General features: G+C 49.0%; 1 protein-coding gene across 1 annotated transcript in view; it reads left to right on the forward strand.

The window, feature by feature from the left end:
- The window catches only part of gramd4a (GRAM domain containing 4a), a 52,293-nt gene that overhangs the window by 5,910 nt on the left and 19,941 nt on the right, over positions 1–26,442 (forward strand). Inside the window, exons 2-3 of the mRNA XM_080537779.1 lie at positions 3,789–4,002; positions 10,358–10,478. Coding sequence (XP_080393905.1) covers positions 3,789–4,002; positions 10,358–10,478 — 335 coding nt within the window. The remainder of the gene's footprint in view (positions 1–3,788; positions 4,003–10,357; positions 10,479–26,442) is intronic.

Genomic DNA, 26,442 nt, shown 5'->3' on the forward strand with positions numbered 1-26,442 from the left:
CAATCTGATGAAGCTTGAGTCAGCTGAGAACGAACTATGGAACAGATTAAATGCTATATATGGAGAGGAGATTGATTGAGACTGCGGGAGCTTTACTAATGAATGAAAGTTGATTATCATTATTAAAAAAGAATAGTAATAAATATTGCAATATTGTGTTATCATAGTTATGAGCTTCACACAGTCTGTTTATTTGTCGTGAACTTCACGCCGGCCCTAACATCAGCAGACACATGAACACAGTGAGGATTCAAACCAACAAAAATAATTAATACACATCATTTCATTTATAATGTGCAGTAAACAAACAAAATAATGTATACTCTCTGCAATTGGCTACTATACAATGGTGCCAAAATCAACTATCCAAATATGAATCTGCGTATATCTATGTACAACCTTGATTGAACCAAGATTCATAGACAGATTGTCCCTTTTGCATATCATCATAATAGGCATTCGTGTCATCATGTTCTTTACACATTACATAACCAAGATTTATTTTGCAATCACAACAATGTCAACACAATCACAACAGAATCTTATTTAATCCAATCAGGTTGTATATATAATCTATATATATAATCTATATATTGGTTTCAATATACCTCCATAGCAGTCTACAGTCTAATTTAGCTATATATATAATTACATTATGAGAACATCAGTATTTTTACGCCTTTGGTTGTATTGTCTGAACGAACATTGATTGGGAGACATACTGTACAGTTTATCATTTTCATAACTGTCTGCACATATACATATCTTATTTTGATTGTTATTGTAGCCTATATATAAACACAAATATCAGTCTTATGCACTGTGTCTCATTCAGCACTGAAGCCTGAATTTGAGCACAGTGTGTGCCCCCTTGCTACCTCTGCTGATATAAAAGAGAATTGCAGGCTTGGAGAAATAGATGGCAGCCACAAGTACACAGACACACACAGAAATACTGCTAAAACGCTTTATACTAACTCGATTTTGAAAATGTAAAAATGCTGGGTGGTAGAACGCACATATCTAGGAAAAGTCATGAAAGGAGGGTCCTGAAATGTGATCGAGTGCAAAGGTAGAATTTTTTTTGTACTCACTGGTGCTGTTTAACACCTCACGGCTGTTCTAGTGTTAACAGAGGACGCCCACCCCTCCCCCTGTGTGAGGCCTACCTGAGATTCACTAGTTAGAAAACAACAAAGCAACCTCAACTGGCCTACGGGTTAGGGTTTGATAGGGTCAGTGTGTGTGTGTGTGTGGGGGGGGTGTGCGCGAGTGTGTGTGTGTGTTTTCTGCTGTATAGGAGGTCATTAGAACCCTACAGATGCTCTCTCAATGGTGGGTTTCTATTTGCTACATCTTCAATGGAGTGTGAACGAGGGCTTTCAGGTAGCCGAGGCGTGCGTGTGCGTGTGTGTGTGTGTGTGTGTGTGTGTGTGTGTTTACCGCTGAATGAATGGCAGAGAGGTGTGGGTTGTTGATGAGAGAGAGAGAGAGAGAGAGAGAGAGAGAGAGAGAGAGAGAGATGAGAGAGAGAGAGAGAGAGAGAGAGAGAGAGAGAGAGAGAGAGAGAGAGAGAGAGAGAGAGAGAGAGAGAGAGAGAGAGAGAGAGAGAGAGAGAGAGAGAGAGAGAGAGAGAGAGAGAGAGAGAGAGAGAGAGAGAGAGAGAGAGAGAGAGAGAGAGAGGAGAGAGAGAGAGAGAGAGAGAGAGAGAGAGAGAGAGAGAGAGAGGAGAGAGAGAGAGAGAGAGAGAGAGAGAGAGAGAGAGAGAGAGAGAGAGAGAGAGAGAGAGAGAGAGAGAGAGAGAGAGAGAGAGAGAGATTGAACAACTCTCCTCACCTCCTAATGGATCACATTTGTGACCCCCCCCCCCCCCATTCTACTGTCCCTCTGTACCTGCTCACACACTTTACTTTTGGACATTTTTGACATTTAGCCTTTATCCAAAGCGACTTACATTGAGGGTACATTGGTCTAAAGTAACAAGTTAAGTGGCTCATCTGTACGTCATCATAACCAAACCTCTACACTAGGACCAGGTGACCAATGCTTAGAAAAAGGAAGGATTGTTATTATTATTATTATAAAAATAGATATATTAACAGTAGAGGAACTGTACTGAAGTGAACGTGGGAGTCCACCGAGAGCTGCGGTATGAAAACTGTAGTAAGCTACAGAGGAGAGCTGTTATCATGCTAGATCTGTCTTGTGTGAACTAGGCTAGCATGTACCCTTCGAGTTTCCGCTGGCTTTTTCCACCTCCATTTGGGTGAGGTGTGTGTGTAAGTGTGCGTGCATCTAAGTGTGTGCACAGGCTGTGTGCGTGTGTCGGCGTGTGTGTGTGTGTGTGTGTGTGTGTGGGGGTATGTTTCCATGCGGGCCTGCGGGCTGCTCCTTGTGTCCGCAGCTTAACCCTGAGGAGTGAGAAGAGCTGTGGAGGAGAGCTGTGTAATCTGAGGCTTACCCTGAGGAGAGTGGAACTTAATCCGTCCACAAATGTCAAATCACATCATATCATGTCAGGCTGGCCCAAAACACCACAACATTCAAGATTCTACTTTTTATTGTTATTGAACAGAGCACAAGTACTGAGACAACAAAATGGACTGCACTTATATAGCAAACGGACTGCACTTATATAGCGCCTGTATCCAAAGCGCTTTACAACGGCCTCTCATTCACCCATTCACACACCAATGGCGGCAAGGCTACCATGCAAGGCGCCGGCCCGCTCACTGGGAGCAATTTGGGGTTCAGTGTCTTGCCCAAGGACACTTCGACACGTGGCCAGCCGGGGCTCGAACCGCCGATCTGCCAACCTTGCGATCATTAGATGGGGGCTCTACCTCCTGCGCCACAGCCGCCCCCAAAATGGAGTTTGTGCACACGCCTCCCCCCTCAGAGCCCCTAGAGCAGTTAGGGGGTCAAGTGCCTTGCTCAAGGGCACAACGGCAGTGGTGGGCACCGTTGATATGATGCCAGCAACCCTCCAGTTACCAGCTCACACCCTCCTGGGTTGGGGATCGAACCAGCGACCTACCAATGGCTGGCCGGCCTCTCTAACTCCTAGACTACCTGCCGCCCTTGAGTCAAGTGGCCACTCTCTGGTTGGTTTGGCACTGATCTGGAAACAAGTAAGCCCTCGAAAAACAATGCAGAACAATTGAACAAACAAAACAAACCCATAGACAGCGGCAGCCACTTGTATTGTGATAGACAATTCTAGGCCTAGGTCAAATGCTTTGATATCGCCTGTGATATGGCATGTTTGTTGAAGTGGAGTGCTTCTGTTGGTTGGTTTGTTCTGAACGGGTGAAGTAGCATCACATTGTCTGCACTCAAAGTGAAATTGAGATTGTTTTTGTTGCTTCTATCTCTGCGTTCGTGAGTTGAAGTACCATGATCCTGTGTCAGGAGGGTCATTAGTACCATAGGGGAAGCACTTCTGATGGTGCACTTTTAAAGTTGTAGTGGGATTCATCATTTTATCATAAATATGGATGTGTGTGTGTGTGTGTGTGTGTGTGTGTGTGTGTGAGAGTTCCTTTCGATTTCCTATGCAGTAGATACGACCGTGGCTGATGAGTCAACCACTGATACATGTCTCTCTCTGTCTCTCTGTCATTAGCCTGAGTCAGACAGACACTAACCACCATCATTAATGTTTATAGTCTCCCATTTGTGTCACACCGCCTCTCAGTGGGCAGGAAGTGAACCCTTCTATTCAGTTAGCCCTGGGCTGCGTTAACGACCTGTATGTCCTCTGACCCGGCTCTGTTTGTCCCCCGCAGGGTTGCCGTACACCATGTTAAGGTAAAACCGAAGCGAGGGGTGTCGACCATGCGCAAGCGCTTGGACAAGATCCGGTTCAGAGGTCAGAAGCGAGATGACTTCCTGGATCTGGCCGAGTCTCCCAACGGCTCCGACAACGAAGGTGGTGACGACACGCCGCCCCTGAAACCCCGGGCCTCCCTGCTCAGAGACACGGACGAGCTGCCTGACCCCGTAAGTCACTTATGGGGTGTGTGTGTGTATGTGTGTGTGTGGGGGGGTGTTTGTGTGTGTGTGTGGGGGGGTGAAGCCCCGGGTCTCGCTCAGAGGCACGGAGGAGCTAGAGGACCTCATAATTCACTTAGAATGCTGTGTCTCTCTCTCTGTGTGTGTCTGTGTGTGTCTGTGTGTGCCTGTGAGTGCCTGTGTGTGTCTGTGTGTGTCTGTATGTGTGTTTGTGTGTGTGTGTGCGCAAGTGAGTGCCTGTCTGTCTGTGTGTGTGTGTGTCACTCTTCTTGATCAGTTACGTTTTTTCCCCAAAGGTTTTACCGTGCTTATTCCCTGTTTGATGTTCCACCACAAAGCCTTGACTGGCACACACACACACACACACACACACACACACACACACACACACACACACACACTTCTGTGTTGTTTAATTCTCCTGCATCATGTATACATTCTGCTGAGAGAAGGGTTTTGACCTCAGGTTGACTTTCACAGCACACGCACACGCACACGCACACACACACACACACACACGCACACACACACACACATCTGTGTTGTTTTGTTGTCTCATGTTCTGCTGAGATCTGTGTCCACATGTTGACAAAGGCAGAGTCCTCGTTTAGTGTTCAGCCAGGGGTTGCCTGCCGCGCTGGTTAATGAGGCTGATTACGTGTCCTCAGAGAGAGATGTACAGACTTTAATATCTGAGACTGAACAGCATGTTGTATGTGTACTGCTCCTGTTTACTCTGCTCATATTAACATTGATTTGACTCCGGGGGGGGGGGGAGATGAAAAGATGAAAGGGTTAAGCAGAGAAGCACTCCTACTGTGTTCAGTGTGCTAACGCCTTCTCTGAAGACGCCCTGAGACAGACGGACTGTGTGTATGTGTATATACTGTACATACACACTTACACAGATGCCAAGGTTTCTCAGTCTCTCATCCCTGTTTACCATATTAAGATCTCATTATAAGTGATGATATCTGACTGTTGTGTAATTATCTTGTCTCTAGGGGAAGTGAAGCCAGTGTGGTAATCCTGTTGTCGTTCGTCAGGCTCTGTGTATTTTGAACGGTAGCTTGCCGCCCTGATAAAAAAAAACACCAGTCCATTAGTCATTGGGACGTGAACGGAGGCCTTCTCCTCACACGTCCTCTTTCCTCTGCTGATTCTCCGGTTTATGCAAACGTGTTTGTATGTGCCTGAGTGTGTGTGTGTGTGTGTGTGTGTGTCAGAGAGTTTGTCGAAGGTTGTCCACCTTCCCTGGTCCAGTCAAGGAGTGGGCAGCAGCTTAGTGAGAGGTCACAGCAGGGGAGACCTAAGGGAGAACACACACACACACACACACACACACACACACACACACACACACACTCTCTCTCCCACACATACGCCGTGTTCTCTATCTCAGAGCACCAGGGGAGGGAGGCAGTAGCGATCAGAGAGACAGGCCGAACCTGGGGCTGGACTGAGGACAGTTCACTCAACCTGAATTCACAATACAGGACCAAACCGAGCCAAACCGTGCCGACCTGTACTGGGAGGGCCTTGGTTAGCCATCCACCATAGTTACTGCAACAACGATGGAAAGGACATTGTGAAAGGAAGTGATCTGACGGTGTGTTCTCACTAGAACATTTGCTTCACTTGGAATCAGAGTTTAGGAGAAAATGTGCTTTGCTCTGCGTCGTTTGGAGCTGTGAGAACGCACATTCGAAGCCACTCCCGGAGCAAACAACCGACGGATGCTCCGCTTGAAAAGGGTGGTTTCGCTCCGGTTAGAAACGACGCATCGAGGCTGTCCATAGGAAAACAACAGCGCATGCGTGTTGCTCTGGATAAGAGCAGGACGAACGGGCAATTTTCAATTTTTCGGACCAATCAACTACCACGTCTGTTGCTTCGATTGCGTATGTTACTTCGTTTACATAAAGGGCTGTGAGAATGCAAATCAGAGAAATAATTTATGCAACAATGTTGCAAACTCATCCACTTGCTCCGGGTCCTGATTCAGACTTTCATGTGAGAACATGACCTGAATGGACACAGAATGGTTGCAGGGGTCAGCCCCTGTCGTGTGTAAAGCCCACTGCAGTCTGGGACACATTAATCCCCGCAGCAGACTGAATCTAGGCCCACTGGTTATTATGATAAAGCTTACTGGGACCAGTGCCAGACAGACCGGGTCATCTCCAGACCTCCCAGCGCCGCCGTCCGTTGGTCGTGTTTACCGTTTCACGTTAAAGGTCAAGCGTGTTGTTGTTTTTATGCGACGTTGCTGTCCTCTTTGGTCACTGAAAGTCTTGAAACAGTAAACATGCTCTGTTTCCTAACGGAGGCAAATGTGTGCCTAATATTTTTAAACGAACGAAATGTAAAATAGATGTTTTTAAGGGTCAAGAGGTCGAGAGTCGCTGCCAGTTCTTATTCCTTGTCATTCTCATTCATCATAATAATAATAATAATAATAATAATAATAACTTCGATTTCTATAGCGCCTTTCAAAAACCCAAGGACGCTTTACAATTCTAAAGGGGAATGGTCAGACAGACAAAACAGAAAACAAACAAAGCAAAACAGAAACAGTGACTAGGGGCCAAAGGCCTTGGTCAACAGATGGGTTTTAAGGGCTGATTTGAAGGAGTCCAGGGTGGGGGCGTTGCGGATCACTATGGGGAGAGAGTTCCAGAGGGTAGGTGCGGCCACTCTGAAGGCTCTGTCCCCAAAGGTCCGTAGTTTGGTGTGAGGGGTGGACAGCAGGCCCATGTCTGCGGACCGCAGGTTCCGGGAAGGGGTATGTTGGGAGTTAGGTACTGGGGGGGGGCAGGCGTGGAGGGATTTGTAGGTGAGGAGGAGGATTTTGGAGGATCATGGCTATTAAGCACTACTTTTAAACCTCATGTTTATATTCTGGACTTTTTTTTATGTTTAATAATCGTTTCAAGTTAATCTTCAAGTGAACTCCAAAAGTAAAACTATCTACAGTAGAGTTCACATTAGTCTATGTTAAAAGTTGCTCCAGATGACCCCAGAGGGAATATTGCTTCATAGTGTCTCCCTATGTTCTAGTGTTTGTCCGTCCGTCTGGGTCAGAGGGGAAGATCAGAGTTATGACAGTGTTGTTGTTGGATGAGAGACGCATGTTTTTGTTCAGCTAAAGGCGATCTTCTGCCATAGACTTAAGACGCCATCACTTCAGGCGACATCTTGACTTGTCCCTCCTAAAGACCTCTAAAGACACCCCCCCCCACTAACCCCTTTGTACAGTTCCTCTATAAGGTCATGTTCTCACATGAAAGTCTGAATCATGGCCCGGAGCAAGTGGATGAGATTGCAACATTGTTGCATAAATTATTTCTCTGATTTGCGTTCTCACAGACCTTTATGTAAATGAAGTAACATACGCAAATGAAACAGACGTGGTAGTTGATTGGTCAGAAATGTTTTAAAATTGCCCGTTCGTCCCGCTCTTATCCAGATCAACACGCAAGTGAAGCAAATGTTCTAGTGAGAACACACCCTAAAACAGTCCTTCCTTTTTCTAGCATTGTGCCTGCCGGTGGCACCTGGGCTGGGCCTAGCATAGGCTTTTGCTTATGATGACTCACGTATAGATGTATTCACTTACTTTAGACAAATGTACTTTGTAAGTTGTAAGTCGATTTGTTTAAAAGCGTCTGCTAACATTTAAACAACGTTTGCGGCACTGAGCCTTAGAAGACGCCAAACTCGACACATGTCAGGGGGGCGGTTGTGGCGGTTGTGGAGGTAGAGGTGACATCTGCAGAGGCGTTGTTGCAACAGTTGCAGACCTCGTTTGAAATTGCTTCCTGTACTTTATCGTTGGCTTCAGTCTGCCTAGAGTGCTGCTTTTGGGACTTTTTCCCCATCGGGTCCAGATGAAGTTCGCTCCAGGCAAAGTTAATCAAGCACAGAGAAGTGTGTATGAAATGATTTCCAACGCTACTTGAAGCCAGGCCTGAGTAGTAGTAGTGAAAGAGTCTGTTCTCTACTCAATCAATATTTGACACGTTCTGATTGCACTTCATGTATTGCTCAGTGTGTGTGAGAGAGAGAGTGGCCCCAGCAGCCTGCTGTGGTGCGACACATAAAATCACAGATGAGTCATACTTAGAAAACCCAGAATAAACCCAGCTCTCTCTCCCTGTGTACACACACACACACACACACACACACACACACACACACACACACACACACACTCTTTCAAGCTCCTCACTATTTATATTTCTCATTGATTTCCCTGCAGTATAATTAGAGCCTGTATTGTGTTATTACAATACAATGTGTGTGCTTTTACAGAACACTTACAGAATGTGTTTGTACATAGTAGCCCACATACAGTACATATTATTGATAACCACTACTGTATATCTTACTGTACCTACCCTGCCTCTACATATATCTGTACACACCTACAGCTTGCACAATGCAATCTGGCTGGATGACAAATGCATTTCGTTGTCACTGTACTATGCCAATGACAATTAAATGGAATCTGAATCTAAGAACATTCAATTCTCTACAAAAGGTATAATGGCAGGCATGTTGTGCCTTGGAACAATGATCAGAGCCTTTCTCTGTGTGTGTGTGTGTGTGTTAATTGTTATTTGCAGCAACTTTTCCCCATAAACAGTTTCTGATGAGGCTGGCTCAGAGTAGCAGGTTCAATGCAATGAAAAAGTTGCTAAGGACCGATCCAATCATGACCGATCAGTCATGACTTCAAGGAAGGAAGAGAGGATGCATTTTTTAAATATTGGAATAGGTCCCCCCCCCCGCAAGCCTCAGGCCTGTAGAGATTTCAAGATGCTGCCTCTCTCTGCCTCTCAGGACATGGTCACATGACGTGGGTCTTGGCCTCAGCCCCTGCTTCCTCTTCCTGATTCAGGAGGAGACCCCACCCAGTCTGAGCTCAGCTCTCCCAATCGCTCATCCCTAATATCTCTCTCTCTCTCTCTCTCTCACCTCCCCTCTCTCTCTCTCTCTCTCTCACCTCCCCTCTCTCTCTCTCTCTCTCTCTCTCTCACCTCCCCTCTCTCTCTCTCTCTCTCTCTCTCTCTCTCTCTCTCTCTCTCTCTCTCTCTCACCTCCCCTCTCTCATGCTGTCTATTTATCCCACCTCCCTCCTCTTTTCTTGCCTCCCTCTCTCCTTGATCTGCCCCCGCTTTCTCAGCTCTCCCACCACATCCATCCGTCTCTCTCTCCCTCCCTCCTTCTGTCATCTGTCTGTTTCTCTCTCTCGCTAACACACTTAGCAGAGGAGAGACACCCGTTCGGTGTTTGAAGCCTTCTGTTCCCCTCACCACCGTCATTTCTTTTCTCCTCAACCCACCCGGATGTTTCTAAGCTCTGGCTGCGTCCCAAAACATCTCTCTTTCCCTCTTTCCCTCTCTCTCTCTCTTGCTCTCTCACTCTCTCTCCCTCACCTCCCCCCCTCAGAAGTATCTATCACATTGGCTTGACAGGCAGCACAATAGATTAAGACACTGCTGTGTGTGTGTTTGTGTGTGTGCCAGGCTGGTTGCTGCAGGGAGTAGCTGGTGCAGTGTGTGTGTGTGTGTGTCAGTAGCGGGAGTCTCTTAAAGGGACACCCTGCTCTTGTCTGCCGTTACAGCTGAACCTGCATTGGCTCACAGTAGCCCAGCACTGCAGCTCCTCCTCTCCTCCTCTCTCTCGCTCTGTCGTTTCTTTCCTCCTCACACTCCATCCCGCCACCTCTCCTCCTTTTGTTCTCTCTTTCTCATCCTCTCTCTCTCTCTTTCTCGTGTGTGTGGGAGTGTGTGTTATTTTTCTCACACACTCCCATCCTCTCTCGTTCTCTCTCTCTCTCTTTCGTGCTCTCCTTCTCCTCTCTCTCATCCAGTAGTGCTCTCTTTCCTACTCTCAGACACACACACACACACACTCACCTGCGTGGTACTGAAGCCCTGAGTCAGAGTGATTGAGTCATTGTCCGTTGTTGTCGTCAGATTAGAGGACGGTAGGGATTCCTTCGCTTCAAAACGGGAGGGACACGCAGCGCCAGAGTGAGTCATGTCTCTCTCTGTGTGTGTGTGTGCGCGTGTGTGTGTGCGTGTATCTGCGTGTGTGTGTGTGTGTCTGCGGGTGTCTGTGGGTGTGGGTGTGTGTGTGTGTGTGCGAGTGTGTGTGTGTGTGTGTGCGCGTATGTCTGTGTGCGTGCGTGTGTGTGTGTAGGTCGTTCTTATACAGATTTTAATTTATTTTTAATTCTCCTGCGTGTATGTGTGTGTCATTTGCGTACATGTTTTAACTCGTGACTCTCCTGTGTGTGTGTGTGTGTGTGTGTGTGTGTGTGTGTTCTCTCCAGGCAGGTTCGGGGCCTCTCACCATGGCTGCTGCCATCCAGGATTTCCAGAGGAGTGAGTCGGACCGGCTGAACGAGGTGAAGGGTCACCTGGAAATTGCCTTACTGGAGAAACACTTCTTACGTGAGTCAACACAACACTAGCTCTGTTGTTGTTGTTGTTGTTGTTGTGGTTCCCACCATCATTACAGTGTGTGCTGCTGCACACTGACGAGCTAGCTATTATGGAAGGGTAGAGGAGGGAGGGGGAGAGGAAGGAAGAGAGGGAATTTGTCGGGTACTTGTACTCTGCAATGAAAATAAAGTTGAATGTAATATCTAGTGATGGAGACAGTGGGGTGAGAGAAGGATGGAGAGATGGAGTGGTTGAGACAGAAAGGAGAGGGAAGGAATGAAATGGACGGGGAGAGAGAGAGGTGGGGGGGGGGGAAGTCGTGAGAAAAGAATTGAGGTCCTCCGCAGCTTGAGCTTTTCCTGAGTGAATTGTGCTGACTCCCCAGTCTCTCTCTCTCTCTCTCTCTCTCTCTCTCTCTCTCTCTCTCTCTCTCTCTCTCTCTCTCTCTCTCTCTCTCTCACACACACTTACATGCATACATACACACACACACACTTACATGCATACATACATACTGGAGTGTTCCCTCTGGCCTTCTGGGCTGTCCTGGTCCATTAACCGTCCTCTGCTCTCCAGTGAGGAACACGCGCTGTACCGTACCACGGTGTTGCACATGGAGAGCCCTGTGTGTGCACGCTTGCACGTGTGTGTGCACGCATAGTGGCCTGTGTTGTCTGTTAGCTGTTTTTCCCTTCACAGGCCTGCCGCTTGTCACTCACTCCACCTCAGGGACCGAAAACACACACTGCTGAGGCTAAAGCTAAAGCTAGGGTTGCTATTGTAAACAGGCAGAGTTAAAGCTAAAGCTAGGGCTGCTATTGTAAACAGGCAGAGCTAAAATTAAATCTAAACCTAAGGTTTGGTATTGCAAACATACAGTGCTAAAGCTATGGCTGCTATTGTAACCAGACGGAGCTAAAGCTGAAGCTAAGGCTGCTATTGAAAACAGGCAGAGCTAAAGCTAAGGCTGCTATTGTGCTACTGCCAAGAGGTTGCTACAGTAGCAGGGTGGATCTGCATAAGCACTGGTGGTGCAATCTCTGTCACTCTCTGTCTCTGGCTAAATTAGTCTCTCTGTTTCTCTCTCTCTCTCTCTCTCTCTCTCTCTCTCTCTCTCTCTCTCTTGAGAGTGTAATTAGCCGTGGTTCATCTAATCTCCCAGAGAGCCTTTGTGCAGAGTCTGATACAGTTGATGAGATGCTTCAGAGCCTAAGTACCCAGAGAGAGCAGGATTCCAGCAGCATAGCCATGGGGCCAGACAGGTGTCCTCGTCACTTAGTTTTCCTCAGTCAAATGACATTCAAGTTTTCCGCCTGACTTGCTTTCTGACTTGTTGGTATTGAGTAGGAAAGTCGTTCCTAAGCAGGCCTTTTTAGGTTTAGCAGGTTTAGCGGTCTCTCCCTCCCTCCCTCTCTCCCACTTCCTCTGTCTCTACCCCTCACTCCTATCTCTGGCCAGTGTAATTGGAGTTGTGAGAGCACTGGAGCATGACAATCCATTAGCACCGAATGGAACTCTGTTCTGTTCAGCTCTCTCTTCTCCTCTCCTCCCTTCTCCTCTCATCCCCTCTCCTCTCCTCTCATCCCCTCTCCTCTCCTCTCATCTCCTCCCCTCTCCTCTCTGATCCCTCTCCTCTCCTCTCTGTTCAGCTCTCTCTTCTCCTCTCCTCCCCTCTCCTCACCTCTCCTCTCCTCTCCTCTCCTGTCCTCTCTCTTCTGCTCCCTCTCCTCTCTGTCCTGCTCTGTTCTGTTTCAGTGTGTTGAGAGGTACCCATTCAAGCCCCTCTCCTCTCTTTCCTCTCACCTCCTCACCTCTGTAAGCACTATACACACCACCTCCTCCCCTTCCTGCCTGCATTGTTCACACACACACACACACACACACACACACACACACACACACACGTGCCCACCAACACCCACACGTGCCCACCACACACACACACACACACACACACACACACACACACACACACACACACACACACACACACACACACACACACACACACACTGACAGCTCGACAGCTGTTTCAACTCGTTGTCTGGATAATCTTCATGTTAAATCTAGACCAACAACCCCTTTTCTCTGTACTATTTGTGTCTTCATATTTATATAGCTTTTTTATTGTTGTTGTAAACTCATGTTGGCTGTTCAGGCCAGGTTTTTTTCTTGTCCATAATCGCATACAATACGTTTACAATGCAGACAGTGTGCGTGCGTGCGTGCGTGCGTGCGTGTGTGTTTACACACAAGAAGGGGACAACAGACACAATCTTGACAACAGGCACAATCTTGACAACAGGCACCACCTTCCCATTCATAACGAGTGAAGAGATATATTGATGACAGTTGCAGCTGTTGTGTGCTGTCAGGCCTACCTTAGCCAGTGTCCTACCTTTGATCACATGACACCAGGGTGGCTACTGTAAAGCTGCTGGGGCGGCTGTGGCTCAGGAGGTAGAGCCAGTGTCTAATGATCACAAGGTCTGGGGTTCGGTCTCCGGCTGGCCATGTGCCGGTGTCCTTGGGCAAAACACGGAACCCCAAATTGCTCCCAATGAGCTGGCTGGCGCCTTGCATGGTAGCTTGCCGCCATTGGCGTGTGAATGAGTGAATGACAGGCCATTGTTAAGAGCTTTGGAATAAGGCGCTATATAAGTGCAGTCCATTTACCATTTAAACTGTAAACCATAAAAGTGTAAAGCTGTTAACTCATTGAAGGGACAAACACGTAGAATGTTCTAGAGAGGATCACGCTAGGCCTACTCAGGGGCCTTAGCATAGCTACGTCTTTAAGCTACGCCATAGCATAGCTAAGTCTTTCACACAGTAGGGTTCACCACAGTGCATTTGGCTGCTTAGCATGTTGCGGTGTTTACAAGGCCACGTGACCAAAGACATTGGAACGTGGTGGAGTCGGCCATTTTGTTTTCACCCATTGCCCCTACAGTACACTTCAGAGAACTACAGAGCTTCTCTTGACTTGTCAGTTGATAATATCCATAATATGTTGAGAATATCTCGGCCTTCAGCTTCTTCTTTCATTCAGGGCTCCAACTCAACAACATTAAAACCGCGGTCATTCGGTTGGCATCAGTATAGGCCAGTCAGTACACGGTGGTGTCGGTGGGCTTGTCAAGGGGAGTTGCCAGTTCAAACATCCTGTCGTTCCACGTTCACTCATTTCCAATAGGCAGAAAATAGACACTTGGTCATACCGGGCAGCAGGTGTTCTCTGTCGGGGGATAAGCCCTCCTACGACCAGCCTGCCACCGTAAGCTTGTTGAGTGCTTAGATTATGATATCCTCCACTCTTCAGCACGTGGTTACATTAGTTGCCTCCAACTGTTAGTATGATAGTCATTTTATTTGTCCGAAAATGATTAGGAACTTGATATGATAATCACTTCAAATTATGAAATCCTCATTGGCGAGGACAATGGATCTTCATGTCATATTCAATTATCCCTACCCACCCACTCTCTCTCTCTTTCTCTCTCCCTCTGCTTCCTAAAATAGCTGTGTGTGTGTGTGTCGTGATGTCGGCTCTCTCCCTGGCATTTGTTCCTTTGCCAGTAGCTAAGAGCTATTTTGAGGGCAGTTAACCGGTTAATATGTAACCATGTCATTTAATGCCAGCATATGAAAGCAAACTCGCACACACTCAGCCACCACAACATGCCTACAGCGTGTGCACAAACACACACACACACACATTGCCAGCACAACATACCTACAGCGTGCTTACATACACACACACACACACACACAGCCACCACAACACCCTACAGCGTCTGCACAAACACACACACACAGTCAGTCATCACAACATGCCTACAGCGTGCGCACACACACACACACACACACACACACTTAGCCATCACAACATGCCTACAGCGTGTACACAAACACACACTCAGTCATCACAACATGCTTACAGCATGTGCACACACACACACACACACACACCCTCTGTTCGTCCTCCGCCCTTTTCCTCTTCCTCCCCTCTCTATTCCTTCCTTCTGCCACCCTCCCTTGTGTGTGTGCCCGTTTGTGTGTATGTATGTGTGTGCCTGTGTGTGTGTGCCCCGATGCTTCTGGATGTGTGTGTGAGGGCATTCGTCACAGTGCTGCTGTGTCACTGTTCCCCCAGATCTCACTGAGTAATGAGATTACCAGAGGGTGGTGTGTGTGTTTGTGTCTCCTCTCTCTCTCTCTCCTCTCTCTCTTCTCTCTCTCTCTCTCTCTCTCTCTCTCTCTCTCTCTCTCTCTCTCTCTCTCTCTCTCTCTCTCTCTCTCTCTCTCTCTCTCTCTCTTCTCTCTCTCTCTCTCTTCTCTCTCTCTCCTCTCTCTCTCTTCTCTCTCTCGAAGGAGGAGGAGACATTGTGTATCTAATGCCATTGATTTGCTACCTTTGACACAAAGGGAAGGACATCTGGTCTGGATCAGGCTGTATACAGACAGACAGACAGACAGACAGTTCTCCAGGCTTCTCCTCCCAGACCATCTTATCTCTCTCTGACAAACCCAACAGTGCTTTATTCTGCAGCTTGGGTGTGTTCCTGGGGTGTTTGTCTGGGTATGTGTGTGTCTGTGTGTGCCGGCCGCTAGTGATCTAGCGATGTACTGCAACACACACACACACACACACACACACACACACACACACACATATTCTGCAGATAACTCATTAGGGATTCACACACAAAACATTGCAGAATGGGCTGTCCTAAATTATGTAAATGATTTAGCTCAATACATAAAGCAGCAGGCAGGCGGGCAGACAGGTGGACAAGCAAGCAGGCAGGCAGGCAGACAAGCAGACAGGCAGGCGGACAGGCAGACAGGCAGACAGGCAGACAGGCAGGCAGGCAGGCAGGCAGGCAGGCAGACAGGCAGACAGACAACATCCGCCAGCTATTTCCAGTGTTGTGCTGTGTGCAGTCACGGTCAGGAGAAGCCTGCTCTGATTCATGATGCGGCCTCTGATAATGGTAATGTTACTGTCTGAGATAAACATCGATGATTAATTCTTCAGTACACAAATAAAGATCATATCTAATGGGTCGAGGAGGTCCCCGGGGCTGCTATTGGTGATGTCGATAAAATGGCGAAATCTCTCTCTCTCTCTCTCTCTCTCTCTCTCTCTCTCTGTTCAAGTTTTATTGTTACGTCACATAACACTAGTGTAAGAGAGTACAATTCTTAGACTTCGATTCCTGACATTTTAGCATAAGACAGTAGGCATAATTCAAGATGTAAAAAGTGGTAATAGTACAGGACAGAAATGACAAATAAGACAGGATACAATTAGCAGTACAACTAGTAATAAAATAGATAGTTCAAGTAGTAAAGTGGCTGTGAGCTTAAGGTTTACCTAGTCCGTATACATGGGGTGTGCTTGGGGATGATAGTCAGTTGTCTACAGTAGGCTTGTTCATGATCCTGTAGCTGTTGGTTTACCTCTGAGTTTTAGCCCTGAGGCTCTGGAAAAGGCCTCGGTTCAAACACATTGTGGTTGGGGTGGCTGGGATATTTGATGATCCTCCGGGCTTTGTTGACAGACTGTTTATTGTATCCTGGATGGAGGGAAGCTCACATCCACTGATGCGCTCGCGGTCGTGGGTGTACAGGGAGTAGAGGAGGGGACTCGGGACACAGCCTTGGGGGGCTCCCGTGTTGAGGGTTAGAGGGGTGAAGGTCTTTGAGCCTATTCTCACCACCTGGCGTCGGTCTGACAGGAAGTCCGGGATCCAGTCACATAGGTCAGGGGTTAAGGCCTAGGTCTCTGAGCTTGGTGTCGAGCCTGGAGGGGACAATGTTGTTGAATGCTGAACTGCAGTCTACGAACAGCATCCTCACATAGGAGTTCCTCTTGACCAGGTGGGTGAGGGTGGAGTGGAGTGCAGTGGCCGTGGCGTCGCCGGTGGATCTGTGTTGCCGATAGGCAAAATGGTGGGGGTCCAGGCAGTGTTAATTTTGGCAGGCTTTTTAGTCACTTAGTCTTTGGTGTTTAGATGAAGATGCACACCAGTTCTAGTCACACCAACTCACCTCCATTTTTCTTAGTTCCAGTCCAGTTCCAGTTGATGAAAACTGAAAACATTCCAGTGCAGTTTCAGTCCACAAAAACCCCCAAACATTTTAGTCAAGCTGTAGTCAGCGACGAAAACTCGACTACATGTTTTGGAGTTTTTGTGGACTGAGACTGCACTGGAACTGGACTGGAACTAAGAAAAATGGAGGTGACTTGGTGTGACTAGAACTGGTGTGCATCTTCATCTAAACACCAAAGACTAAGTGACTAAAAAGCCTGCCAAAATTAACACTGGGTCCAGGCCCGGTGGTAGCGTTCTGCAGATCTCGGCCTTGACGTGCTTCTCAAAGTGTTTGCTCACCATGGGAGTGATACCTTGTTCTTTCCCGGGGACACAGGGACGATGATGGAAGCAGGAGGGGAAGTATGGAGACCTGTGGAGACGGAGAGATTGAATATGTCTGTGAACACACCAGCCAGCTGCGCCGCACACACTTTGATCAACCCGGCCTGGGATGTCATCTGGCCAGGGCCTGCTTTGCGGATGTTGACGCGCCTAAACGGATTCCGCACTGCCGTCTGCTTTCGGCGATGACCAGACTGCTGGCTGTGCTGCCTGTGGTGTGTGTGCACCCTCTCGGGTAGGTTGGTGTTCTCGAAGTGGGCGTAGAAGCTCTTCAGCTCGTCCGGGAGAGAGCCAGCTACGTTAGCTGCGCAGCTAGCTACTCCCTTTTTGAAGTCTGAGATTGTGTGCAGCCCCTGCCACATGCTGCGTGAGGCATTGCTACACAGCTGTGACTCGACCTTTTCACTGTATCGTTCGGCTGCCTTAATACCTCAGCGGAGGTCATAGCGGGTTTTCTTCTTTTGTTTTGGGGATTTTGAAGGCAGAATCTTTCGCCGGTAAGTGCAGCCCTGACTGCACTATTAATCCACGGCTTCTGATTTGGATCCAGCCGTACTGTTTTGGTGGGGAACAGTGCCTGGGGGGACTGGGCTAGCTCCACGAAGACACACAATAAAGACCACTCACTCAGTGTCACACACACACACATCAGCAGCACGAAGAGAAGGGACAGGCAGGCTAATGAGGAGAGGAAGACAAACGCACGCATATGTGCAGTGTGTATTGCAGGGATGCAAACTTGTCACCTTTCTGCTAAATTAGAAGTTTTTAGTTCAAAATAGGTCATCCATGTGAGATCGTGTAGATCTGCAAAAATATATATATAATGTGGGGGGGGGGGGGGGTCTCATCAAAGTCACATGATGCGCGAGCTAACTAATCTTCCTGTCTGCTAAACTCCGCTGCTATTGAAATAACTTTTAGCTTAGTGCTAGCGATATCCATTTACCACCATTAGTGCTAGCACTATTCCCCCCCCCCCATCAAAAAATTTCTCCTCTAAGGTTAGCCATTTTCTTTTTGTTGACTGTCACCTTTTTGGGCCATCACCAGTTTTCACCCCTGGTAATGACTCTTGAACTCATATGAAGTTCAGAGAGGTGTGTGTGTGTGTGTGTGTGTGTGTGTGTGTGTGCATGCACACAATCTCTGTATAGGAAGTAGGGCAGCTAGGGGACAGAGAATTGATTGGTCAGTCAGCCACCACCAGTGTGTGTTTGTAGAGTTGTTCCACGGCAGAGCAAAGGGCTGTGACCTTCACCCCCCCCCGTCTGACACTCGATAGCCAGGCTAATGACACCAATCATCCCCCCGGCATCTCTGGGTCTGGCACGGCGGTACTTCAAATCAGGCTGTGTGATCTTAGCAATCACCCACCTTATAATCATACATCTCTCTCTTTCTCTCTCTCTGCCCCCTTCTTTTCCTCTCTCCCTCTGCCTCTTTCTATGTATCCGTTGGATCTGTTTCTCTCACTCTCTCTCTCCGTGGGGGGGGGGTTCTGTTGGACAGGTTCTAACATTGTTGCAGGCAGGATGTAGAGGACAGCTCCTTTTCACTTTGTGGCAGGCAGGAAACTTAGATTTCTCTCTCAGGAGTCTTTGGCTCAGCGGCCAGTTGTTCCCACCCCCCTTCCCCTCCACTTCTCAGAGAACAGAGGTCTGAGGAGAGGCCTGGACGACTGTTATTAGATTACCTTCCTGTGCTGACAGGCAATGTCGCCGTGTTTGACCCGAGATTGAATCATCGTGGAGGACTAATCTCGTGGACTGGAGCGAGTGATTGTGTGTGGCGTGCAGTGTTTATCTGAAGCATACTTGACTGGACTGGTCCAACTAGGGTTGATACTGCCCTAATCCACTACCCCTGTGTGGATCCCCCCCTCTCCAAAAGTTGGTTTGTTCCTGTGCTAAAGAACATGAGTGGCATGGCACGGGGCATGACAGTGACATCAGGGTCACGCGGGGGTGGAGAGATGTCACCGTGCTGTCAATCGCACAGAGATCTGTATCTGTGTCTTCTTATCTGACAGTGTGGCCTGGGGGGGGGGGGGGGTGGGGGTCAGAGGCTGGGTCGTATGTGTGTGTGTGTGTGTGTGTGTGTGTGTGTGTGTCTGAGCTAGTGGTGATGTACCTGTCAAGCTCTCTCTCTCTTCAATCAAGCCTGTTGGTGTGTTGGGTGCCACTTTGATCTCTACATACCATCGTCACTAACACTAACCTGGCTAACGCTAGCCTAGGGGTTAAAGAGGCCAGCCAGCCAGCCATCGATAGGTCGCTGGTTCGATCCCCACCTCCAGGAGGGAGCCGGATGTGAGCTGGTGACTGGAGGGTCGCTGGCATCGTATCTAAGGTATCCTACCACTGCCGTTGTGCCCTTGAGCAAGGCACCTATAACCCCCCTAACTCCTCCAGGGTTGCTGAAGATGGCCGACCCAGAGCCCAGAGTTCTGTTCTCCCTGGGGGGGGGGGGAGGAGACGTGGGCACGATCTAACATTTCGTTGTCTCAGTACTTGTGCTCTGTTCAACGGCAATAGCGTTGAATCTTAATCTCAACCACCAGTCCCACTCCGCCCAGTGTAGTGTAGCGTAGCGTCGCGCTAGGCTAAAGACTGTACATAATGTGGACAATGAGGTCCCCGTCTAACAGCAGGTCTCCCTCTACAGTGAAAGGAGGCATTGTTCTGCCCATGAGTGAAATCTCACAGTACTTTTCCTCTCCGGTCTTTAAGCACTAGAGAGAGAGAGAGAGAGAGAGAGGGGGGGGGGTGGGTGGGATTTGCTTTGCTCTGCTTGAGTACACACACACACACACACACACACACACACACACATGCACTCTGCCCTGGAGGGACAGCTGTAGCTGTACTGTATAGGCCCAGTGTTGGTGTTGAGATTCCAGGCTGTATAAGCTGGGCAGGGTTCCACCTCTCTCTCTCTCTCTTTCTCTTTCTCTTTCTCTCTCTCTCTCTTTCTCTCTCTATCTCTCTCTGCAGACTGCACCAGCCTGTTCCCCTCTCCCTTCTTCTTCTTCTTCTATTCCCCCTCTCTCTCTCTGCCTCTCTCTCTCACCCTCTCTCCTCCTCCTAGCCCAGCCTGTCCAGTGTTACAGCAGACCCACTTACAGTACTGTCGCCTCATTCTCCTCTCCTGGAGGTCGCTCAGCGGTGGTTGGATGGTGCAGTGTGTTCCAACGCGTCACTGCACGGGCCTGGAGCTACAGGCGCAACGACAAGCTAACAGTGGTGCTGCTCGGCTGAAGTGACGGGGGTCGCGTGGCGTGGCGCGGCGCGGGTGTTTATCAGAGTTGGGTTGAGACCCGTCCAGTCCAGGTATCAAGAGTGCCAGGTTTTAGTGAGGGGGTTTAGTTTGGGGGCTACTGTGCTCTTCTACAGTGGGGGGTGGGGTTGTGTTTATGTGAACGGGGTACGTCGGGGGGGGGGGGGGGGTTCTGTTCTGTCCTGTAGGATACAGTGGTGAGGGTTGGGGGGGGGGGGGGGTCTAGGCTGTGTGTGTGTCAGAGCTGGAGGGCTGCAGGGATGGAGCTGCTCTATGATGGAGCGGCAGACAGGATTAAGATCCACAAGAGCAACCTCAAAGTAAGTCAACTAGTGGTCTATAACCTCAACCTCAGTAAATCAACTAGTGGTCTATAACCTCAACCTCAGTAAGTCAACTAGTGGTCTATAACCTCAACCTCAGTAAGTCAACTAGTGGTCTATAACCTCAACCTCAGTAAGTCAACTAGTGGTCTATAACCTCAACCTCAGTAAGTCAACTAGTGGTCTATAACCTCAACCTCAGTAAGTCAACTAGTGGTCTATAACCTCAACCTCAGTAAGTCAACTAGTGGTCTATAACCTCAACCTCAGTAAGTCAACTAGTGGTCTATAACCTCAACCTCAGTAAGTCAACTAGTGATCACAACCTCAGTCTTACTGCTCATCACAACCTCAGTCTTACTGCAGTCATCTCCGGTCTCTGGCTACTAGAACTTCTGTCCTGTCAGTTCTGTCTCATTCAACTCAGTCAACTTTGACCCCTCTCTCTCTCTGTCTCTGTCTGCTTCTGTATCACCTGTATCATCTGTAACATCTGTCTTCTGCCTCATGCCTCCCACAGCAAGTCACCTTTGACCTCTTGTCTATCTGCCTCATTAGGTTCATCCATGTTCAGGCGTGTCCCTTCCCTGGGTGTGTCTGGCCCGCGGGCCTCTAACCGGGCCTGGACAGAGCTATTATCATTCAGGACCAGACAGGGAGGGCTGTCTAACTAAAGAGGATGGAGAGCCCAGTGTTCTCTGATCACATCCATAAGTCTGATCTCTGATCACATCCATAAGTAGGCTAAGCAGACAAATGGCAGGATTTTGGCTCGTTGGTTGGCAATAGAGAACATTACTCCTGCCTTGTCGGCAGGTTTACTCTGAATATAAATGGACACACTTGGTTTCGATTTTCTATCTTTGTCGAAAAAAACCCTAGTGTCCTGCCAAACATGCGCAGTTGGGTATACCGCCAGTGTGTCCAAGTATAAGGGAACCAAACCTGTGTACATACACATTTGATGCGTTTGCCATTACCATTGTGACCCTGGTTATCAGACATCAGCTATGGACGGGGGGTGGGGGGGGGGGGCTCAGCACACCCAAACATGCGTCTTGCCCACCGCGTGTTTGAATGTTTAATCTCATATTTACTGTAGGTCCATGTACTATGTTTATCTATTTAGCGCGTAAGCAACGTAAAATCACCATCTCACCACACACGGTGGTCACGGTGGTCATGTCATGAATTACGGTCCCCCCCCCTCCCCCATACAAAATCAATGGCCGTTCCAAGGTGTTGGTTCTGGCACCTGGCCTGTTAATCGGGCGTTTGTATTGCATCCGCCCCTTCCTGTCTATTCTGATATCCAATCTCTTTGCTCTAATCACAGAGATAGAAACAGGGGAACAGACATATTCATTGAAACCAAAATGGCAAATTCTCTGTCTAAACTTCCATAGCCGTGACTTATGGTAGCGGATTACCAAGGATATATGCATTTAAAGGAGATTAACTCCTTAATTTTCCTCACGTGTACAAGACAAATGGATACTTCTCTTCAGGATTCTGGGGTTTTCCAGCAGAGCGAGCGAGCGCGAGAGAGAGAGAGACAGAGGAGAGCTGATCTACAGAGGCCTGAGAAAGAAGGTCACAGCTATTTCAAGGAGTATTTCTCTCCCGAGCGTGACATTTGAGCATGAATTTGTCCCTCTGTTGTGCATCATGTCTGGTTTACTGAGGCTCATAGCGGTCACAGAGAAGTGAAACAGGCTTCTGTGCCACTGTGACCCAGGGTAAACTAAGCCAGCTGCCCTGGCCCAGACCGCTGGCCTGGCCCCTCCTGCCCCTCCTGGCCCTCTGGCAGAGTGCAGGGCGGATCGGACAGGGACTGTTTCCACATTAACAGGCTGTGGTGGAGGCGCGATCTATAGGGGGTCTTTAGGGGTCACACACACACACACACACACACACACACACACACAGTAGAGCACATACCAGCTCAGGCCAGCACACACACACACACACACACACACACACACACACACACAGTAGAACACATACCAGCTCAGGTCAGCACACACTGTACATTACCACAATATGACAATCACAAACACGCACGCTTGCACAGGCCATTGCAGGTCAATACACACAAACACACGCGCACACACACACACACACACACACACACACACACACACAGATTCCAGTGTTCATCTCGTTGCCCTTGACGATGGGATGAGGAGTGACAGATTGTGACAGGGCCTGCCTGATTACTCCACCACATTCAATAGCAATCACACAAGCAGAGGGGGGGGGGGGAGAGATGGTAGGGATGGAGGGAGGAACATTGATAGAAAGAGAGACAGAGATGGTAGGGAGAGAGGGAGGGAGGGAGAGAAATGGATTGAAAGACATTGAGATGGAGGGAGAGAGGTCAGGAGAGAGAGAGAGAGAGAGAGAGAGAGAGAGAGAGAGAGAGAAGAGAGAGAGAGAGAGAGAGAGAGAGAGAGAGAGAGAGAGAGAGAGAGAGAGAGAGAGAGAGAGAGAGAGAGAGAGAGAGAGAGAGAGAGAGAGAGAGAGAGAGAGAGAGAGACATGCATAGAAAGAGATTGAGATGAGGGGGGGGGTCAGAGGAGGAGACAGGGCTCATTGTCATGCATGGAATAGTTTGAGGAATGGCATTAAGCTTGTGTTTTGATAATGTGTTTGATCTCATTCCTTATTGCGTTCCATCCATTACAATGGTCTGTCCTGGTCTAGTCTAGTCTGGTCTGGCCTGCTCTACTCTTTCCTGTCCTGGTCTGGTCTGGTCTAGCATGGTCTGGCCTGCTCTACTCTGTCCTGTCCTGGTCTGGTCTGGTCTGGTCTAGTCTAGTCTGGTCTGGCCTGCTCTACTCTGTCCTGTCCTGTCTTGGTCTGGTCTGGTCTAGTCTGGTCTGGCCTGCTCTACTCTGTCCTGTCCTGTCCTGTCCTGTCCTGTCCTGTCCTGGTCTGGTCTGGTCTGGTCTGAACTAGTCTGGTCTGGCCTGCTCTACCCTGTCCTGGTCTGGCCTGCTCTACTCTGTCCTGTCGTGTCCTGGTCTGGCCTAGTCTGGCCTGGTCTGGTCTGGTCTGGCCTAGTCTGGCCTGGTCTAGTCTGGTCTGGTCTGGTCTGGTCTGGTCTGGCCTAGTCTGGCCTGGCCTGCTCTACTCTGTCCTGGTCTGGTCTTGTCTAGTCTGGTCTGGTCTGCTCTACTGTGTCCTGGTCTGGTCTGGTCTGGACTTGTCTGGTCTGGCCTGCTCTACTCTGTCGTGGTCTGGTCTGGACTAGTCTGGTCTGGCCTGCTCTACTCGGTCTTGGTCTGGTCTGGTCTGGTGTGGTCTGGTCTGGCCTGCTCTACTCTGTCTTGGTCTGGTCTAGTCTGGTCTGGTCTGGTCTACTCTGTCCTGGTCTGGTCTAGTCTGGTCTGGTCTGGCCTGCTCTACTCTGTCCTGGTCTGGCCTGGTCTGGTCTAGTCTGGTCTGGTCTGGTCTACTCTGTCCTGGTCTGGTCTACTCTGTCCTGGTCTGGTCTAGTCTGGTCTGGTCTGGCCTGCTCTACTCTGTCCTGGTCTGGTCTGGTCTGGCCTGCTCTACTCTGTCCTGGTCTGGTCTGGTCTGGTCTGGTCTGGTCTGGCCTGCTCTACTCTGTCCTGGTCTGGTCTAGTCTGGTCTGGTCTGGCCTGCTCTACTCTGTCCTGGTCTGGTCTGGTCTGGTCTGGTTTGGTCTGGTCTGGTCTGGTCTGGCCTGCTCTACTCTGTCCTGGTCTGGTCTGTCCCACTCAGCTGTCAGTCTGGCTAATAGGTTTACAGGCATTTTCTGGCACTCAGAACCTTGGTCACGGCTAAGCTACTTACACAGTGAAACTAGGGCCTACTCATGACCCTACACACCCACACACACACACACACACACACACACACACACACGTTTACAAACACTACTACTCGTGACCCTGCACGCTTCACCATACTAACAAACATGTTTACCTCAATTCACGTTTACACACACACACTAAACACAGTAGGAAACACGTGTTATAAGCCCTTCTGCTGGAGTGTTCCGGAAAGAGGTGTTAGGAAATGTCACCGGCATCACCAAGATGATCGTCCTCGGAGTTTCAGGAGTTTCTTTCCTATTTCTAAGTTTCTGAAGCGCGAGGGGGGGGGGAAAAGAAAGAGAGATGGCCCGCAGTGTAGCCAATCAGAGTGTTTGGATCGATCGCACGTCTGTGTGTTGTGCGAGCCACATTCCCCCTGCAGTGACACTTGAGTTTCTATTTCCACCCCGTCTCGCTGGGCTGGCCGCTCCCCTTTCTGATGGGGCTTTCTGGGTAGTTTCCTCCAGCAGTGGCGGGTCTGAATTTGACGGCGCAGAACTCTCTCAACTGTTGTTGTTGTGTAGCTTGATTGTATCGAGGCGGATGGAATCCAGACTGATCCACTTTTATCGACCAGGAGTGACAAAGGAGGGTTGGGGTTCATTTTGCACTATGTCCTCGGATCTACCCCTCTATTTCTTGGTGGTGGTGGTGGTGTTTTTTTTTTTTTTCATGGTCTTATTTTTTTTTTATTTCAACATTTTACAGGGACAGGTTCACTGTCGGTCTTTGAACAGCGTCTCATTAAACCTGGGCAGTCGTGGAGGCTAGGAGGGAGCTAGTCCACTTGGAACAGCCACCACCTACACACATGACACACCGTGCCAGTTGATCCTCATTAGGTGGTGGGAGCTTTCATCCCTGCACTTCACCCAAGAACACATTAGCACAGCGTGAAGTCCCACGTCAGTACTGCACCTGAAGGCCATCATTAGTCAGAGGGTGAGAAGGAGGGAGGTTGGGATGGAGAGAGAGAGAGAGACTGAGAGACTGACTATGTCCTGTCTGACTGGAGAGCTCCTCAGATGTAGGTTATGATAGCTTGGTGAAGTAGCGGGGATGGGGCTATTATATCAGAGGTGCTAATGAATGTTACATGAGGGCTAACAGATAGAAAGGAGAGTGTGAGAGAGGGAGGGAGGGAGGGGGAAGGATAGAGAGAGAGAGATGCTATAGTATTAATCTCCTACACTCTTTAATTAGGAGATGGCAGAGGAGCGTGTGTGAATTATACATGTTTCCTTGCAGGAGGGCTGGCTCACTCTCTGTCACTCTCTCACACACACACACACACACACACACACACACACACACAACGTACACCCAATGTGGAGACATCTATCCATCTATGCGCTCTCTTTCTCTTGCATGCTCTCTCTCTTTCTCTTGCATGCTCTCTCTCTCATTTCTCATGTCCTCCCTCCTTCTCTCTCTCTCCCTTCCTCTCAGACTCAGACTGGCCCTGAGCTGTGTCTGTCACGGTCCTCTGTAGTGTGTCTCATAGAGACGGGTGACAGGGCCGGCTAATCATACTCCACGCTAGACTGGCTCCAGGCTACTGCTATTGTATATTAATGGAGTGAATGACGCCGTACTGTCTTCATTACGGCACAGTGCTTGTTTTGACAGAGTGTGTTTTTACGGGGCAGTGTGGTGTTCGACAGTCCTGGGTAGTTCTATGGATTGGCATGTGTACTGTCGCTACGGTACAGCAGGTGGCCATTTTGTAATTGTTCCAGTCGTGCTGTTAGTCATAACATCCACATTGACATTCTTATTCTGATGGGCCTGCTCCCGACAACACACAACACGTCATCAACCATCTCCTCATCGCTGCTGACTGGCCGCATCAGCATCCTCATCCTCCTGGACATCTCCGCAGCTTTTGATACTGTCTCCCACACCATCCTCCTCAACTGCCTATATGCCCTCCTAGGTGTCACCGGTACAGCCCTCTCCTGGTTCCAATCCTACCTCTCCAACAGGGAACTGTTTGTTACCATCAATGGCTCAAGTTCCCCCGCCCCAGCCCCAATCAATCAAGGTGTGCCTCAAGGCTCTGTGCTTGGGGCCCCTCCTC

This window comes from Nansenia antarctica, assembly GCF_963989245.1.
Source record: "Nansenia antarctica genome assembly, chromosome: 8".
Classification (NCBI taxonomy): Eukaryota; Metazoa; Chordata; class Actinopteri; order Argentiniformes; family Microstomatidae; genus Nansenia; species Nansenia antarctica.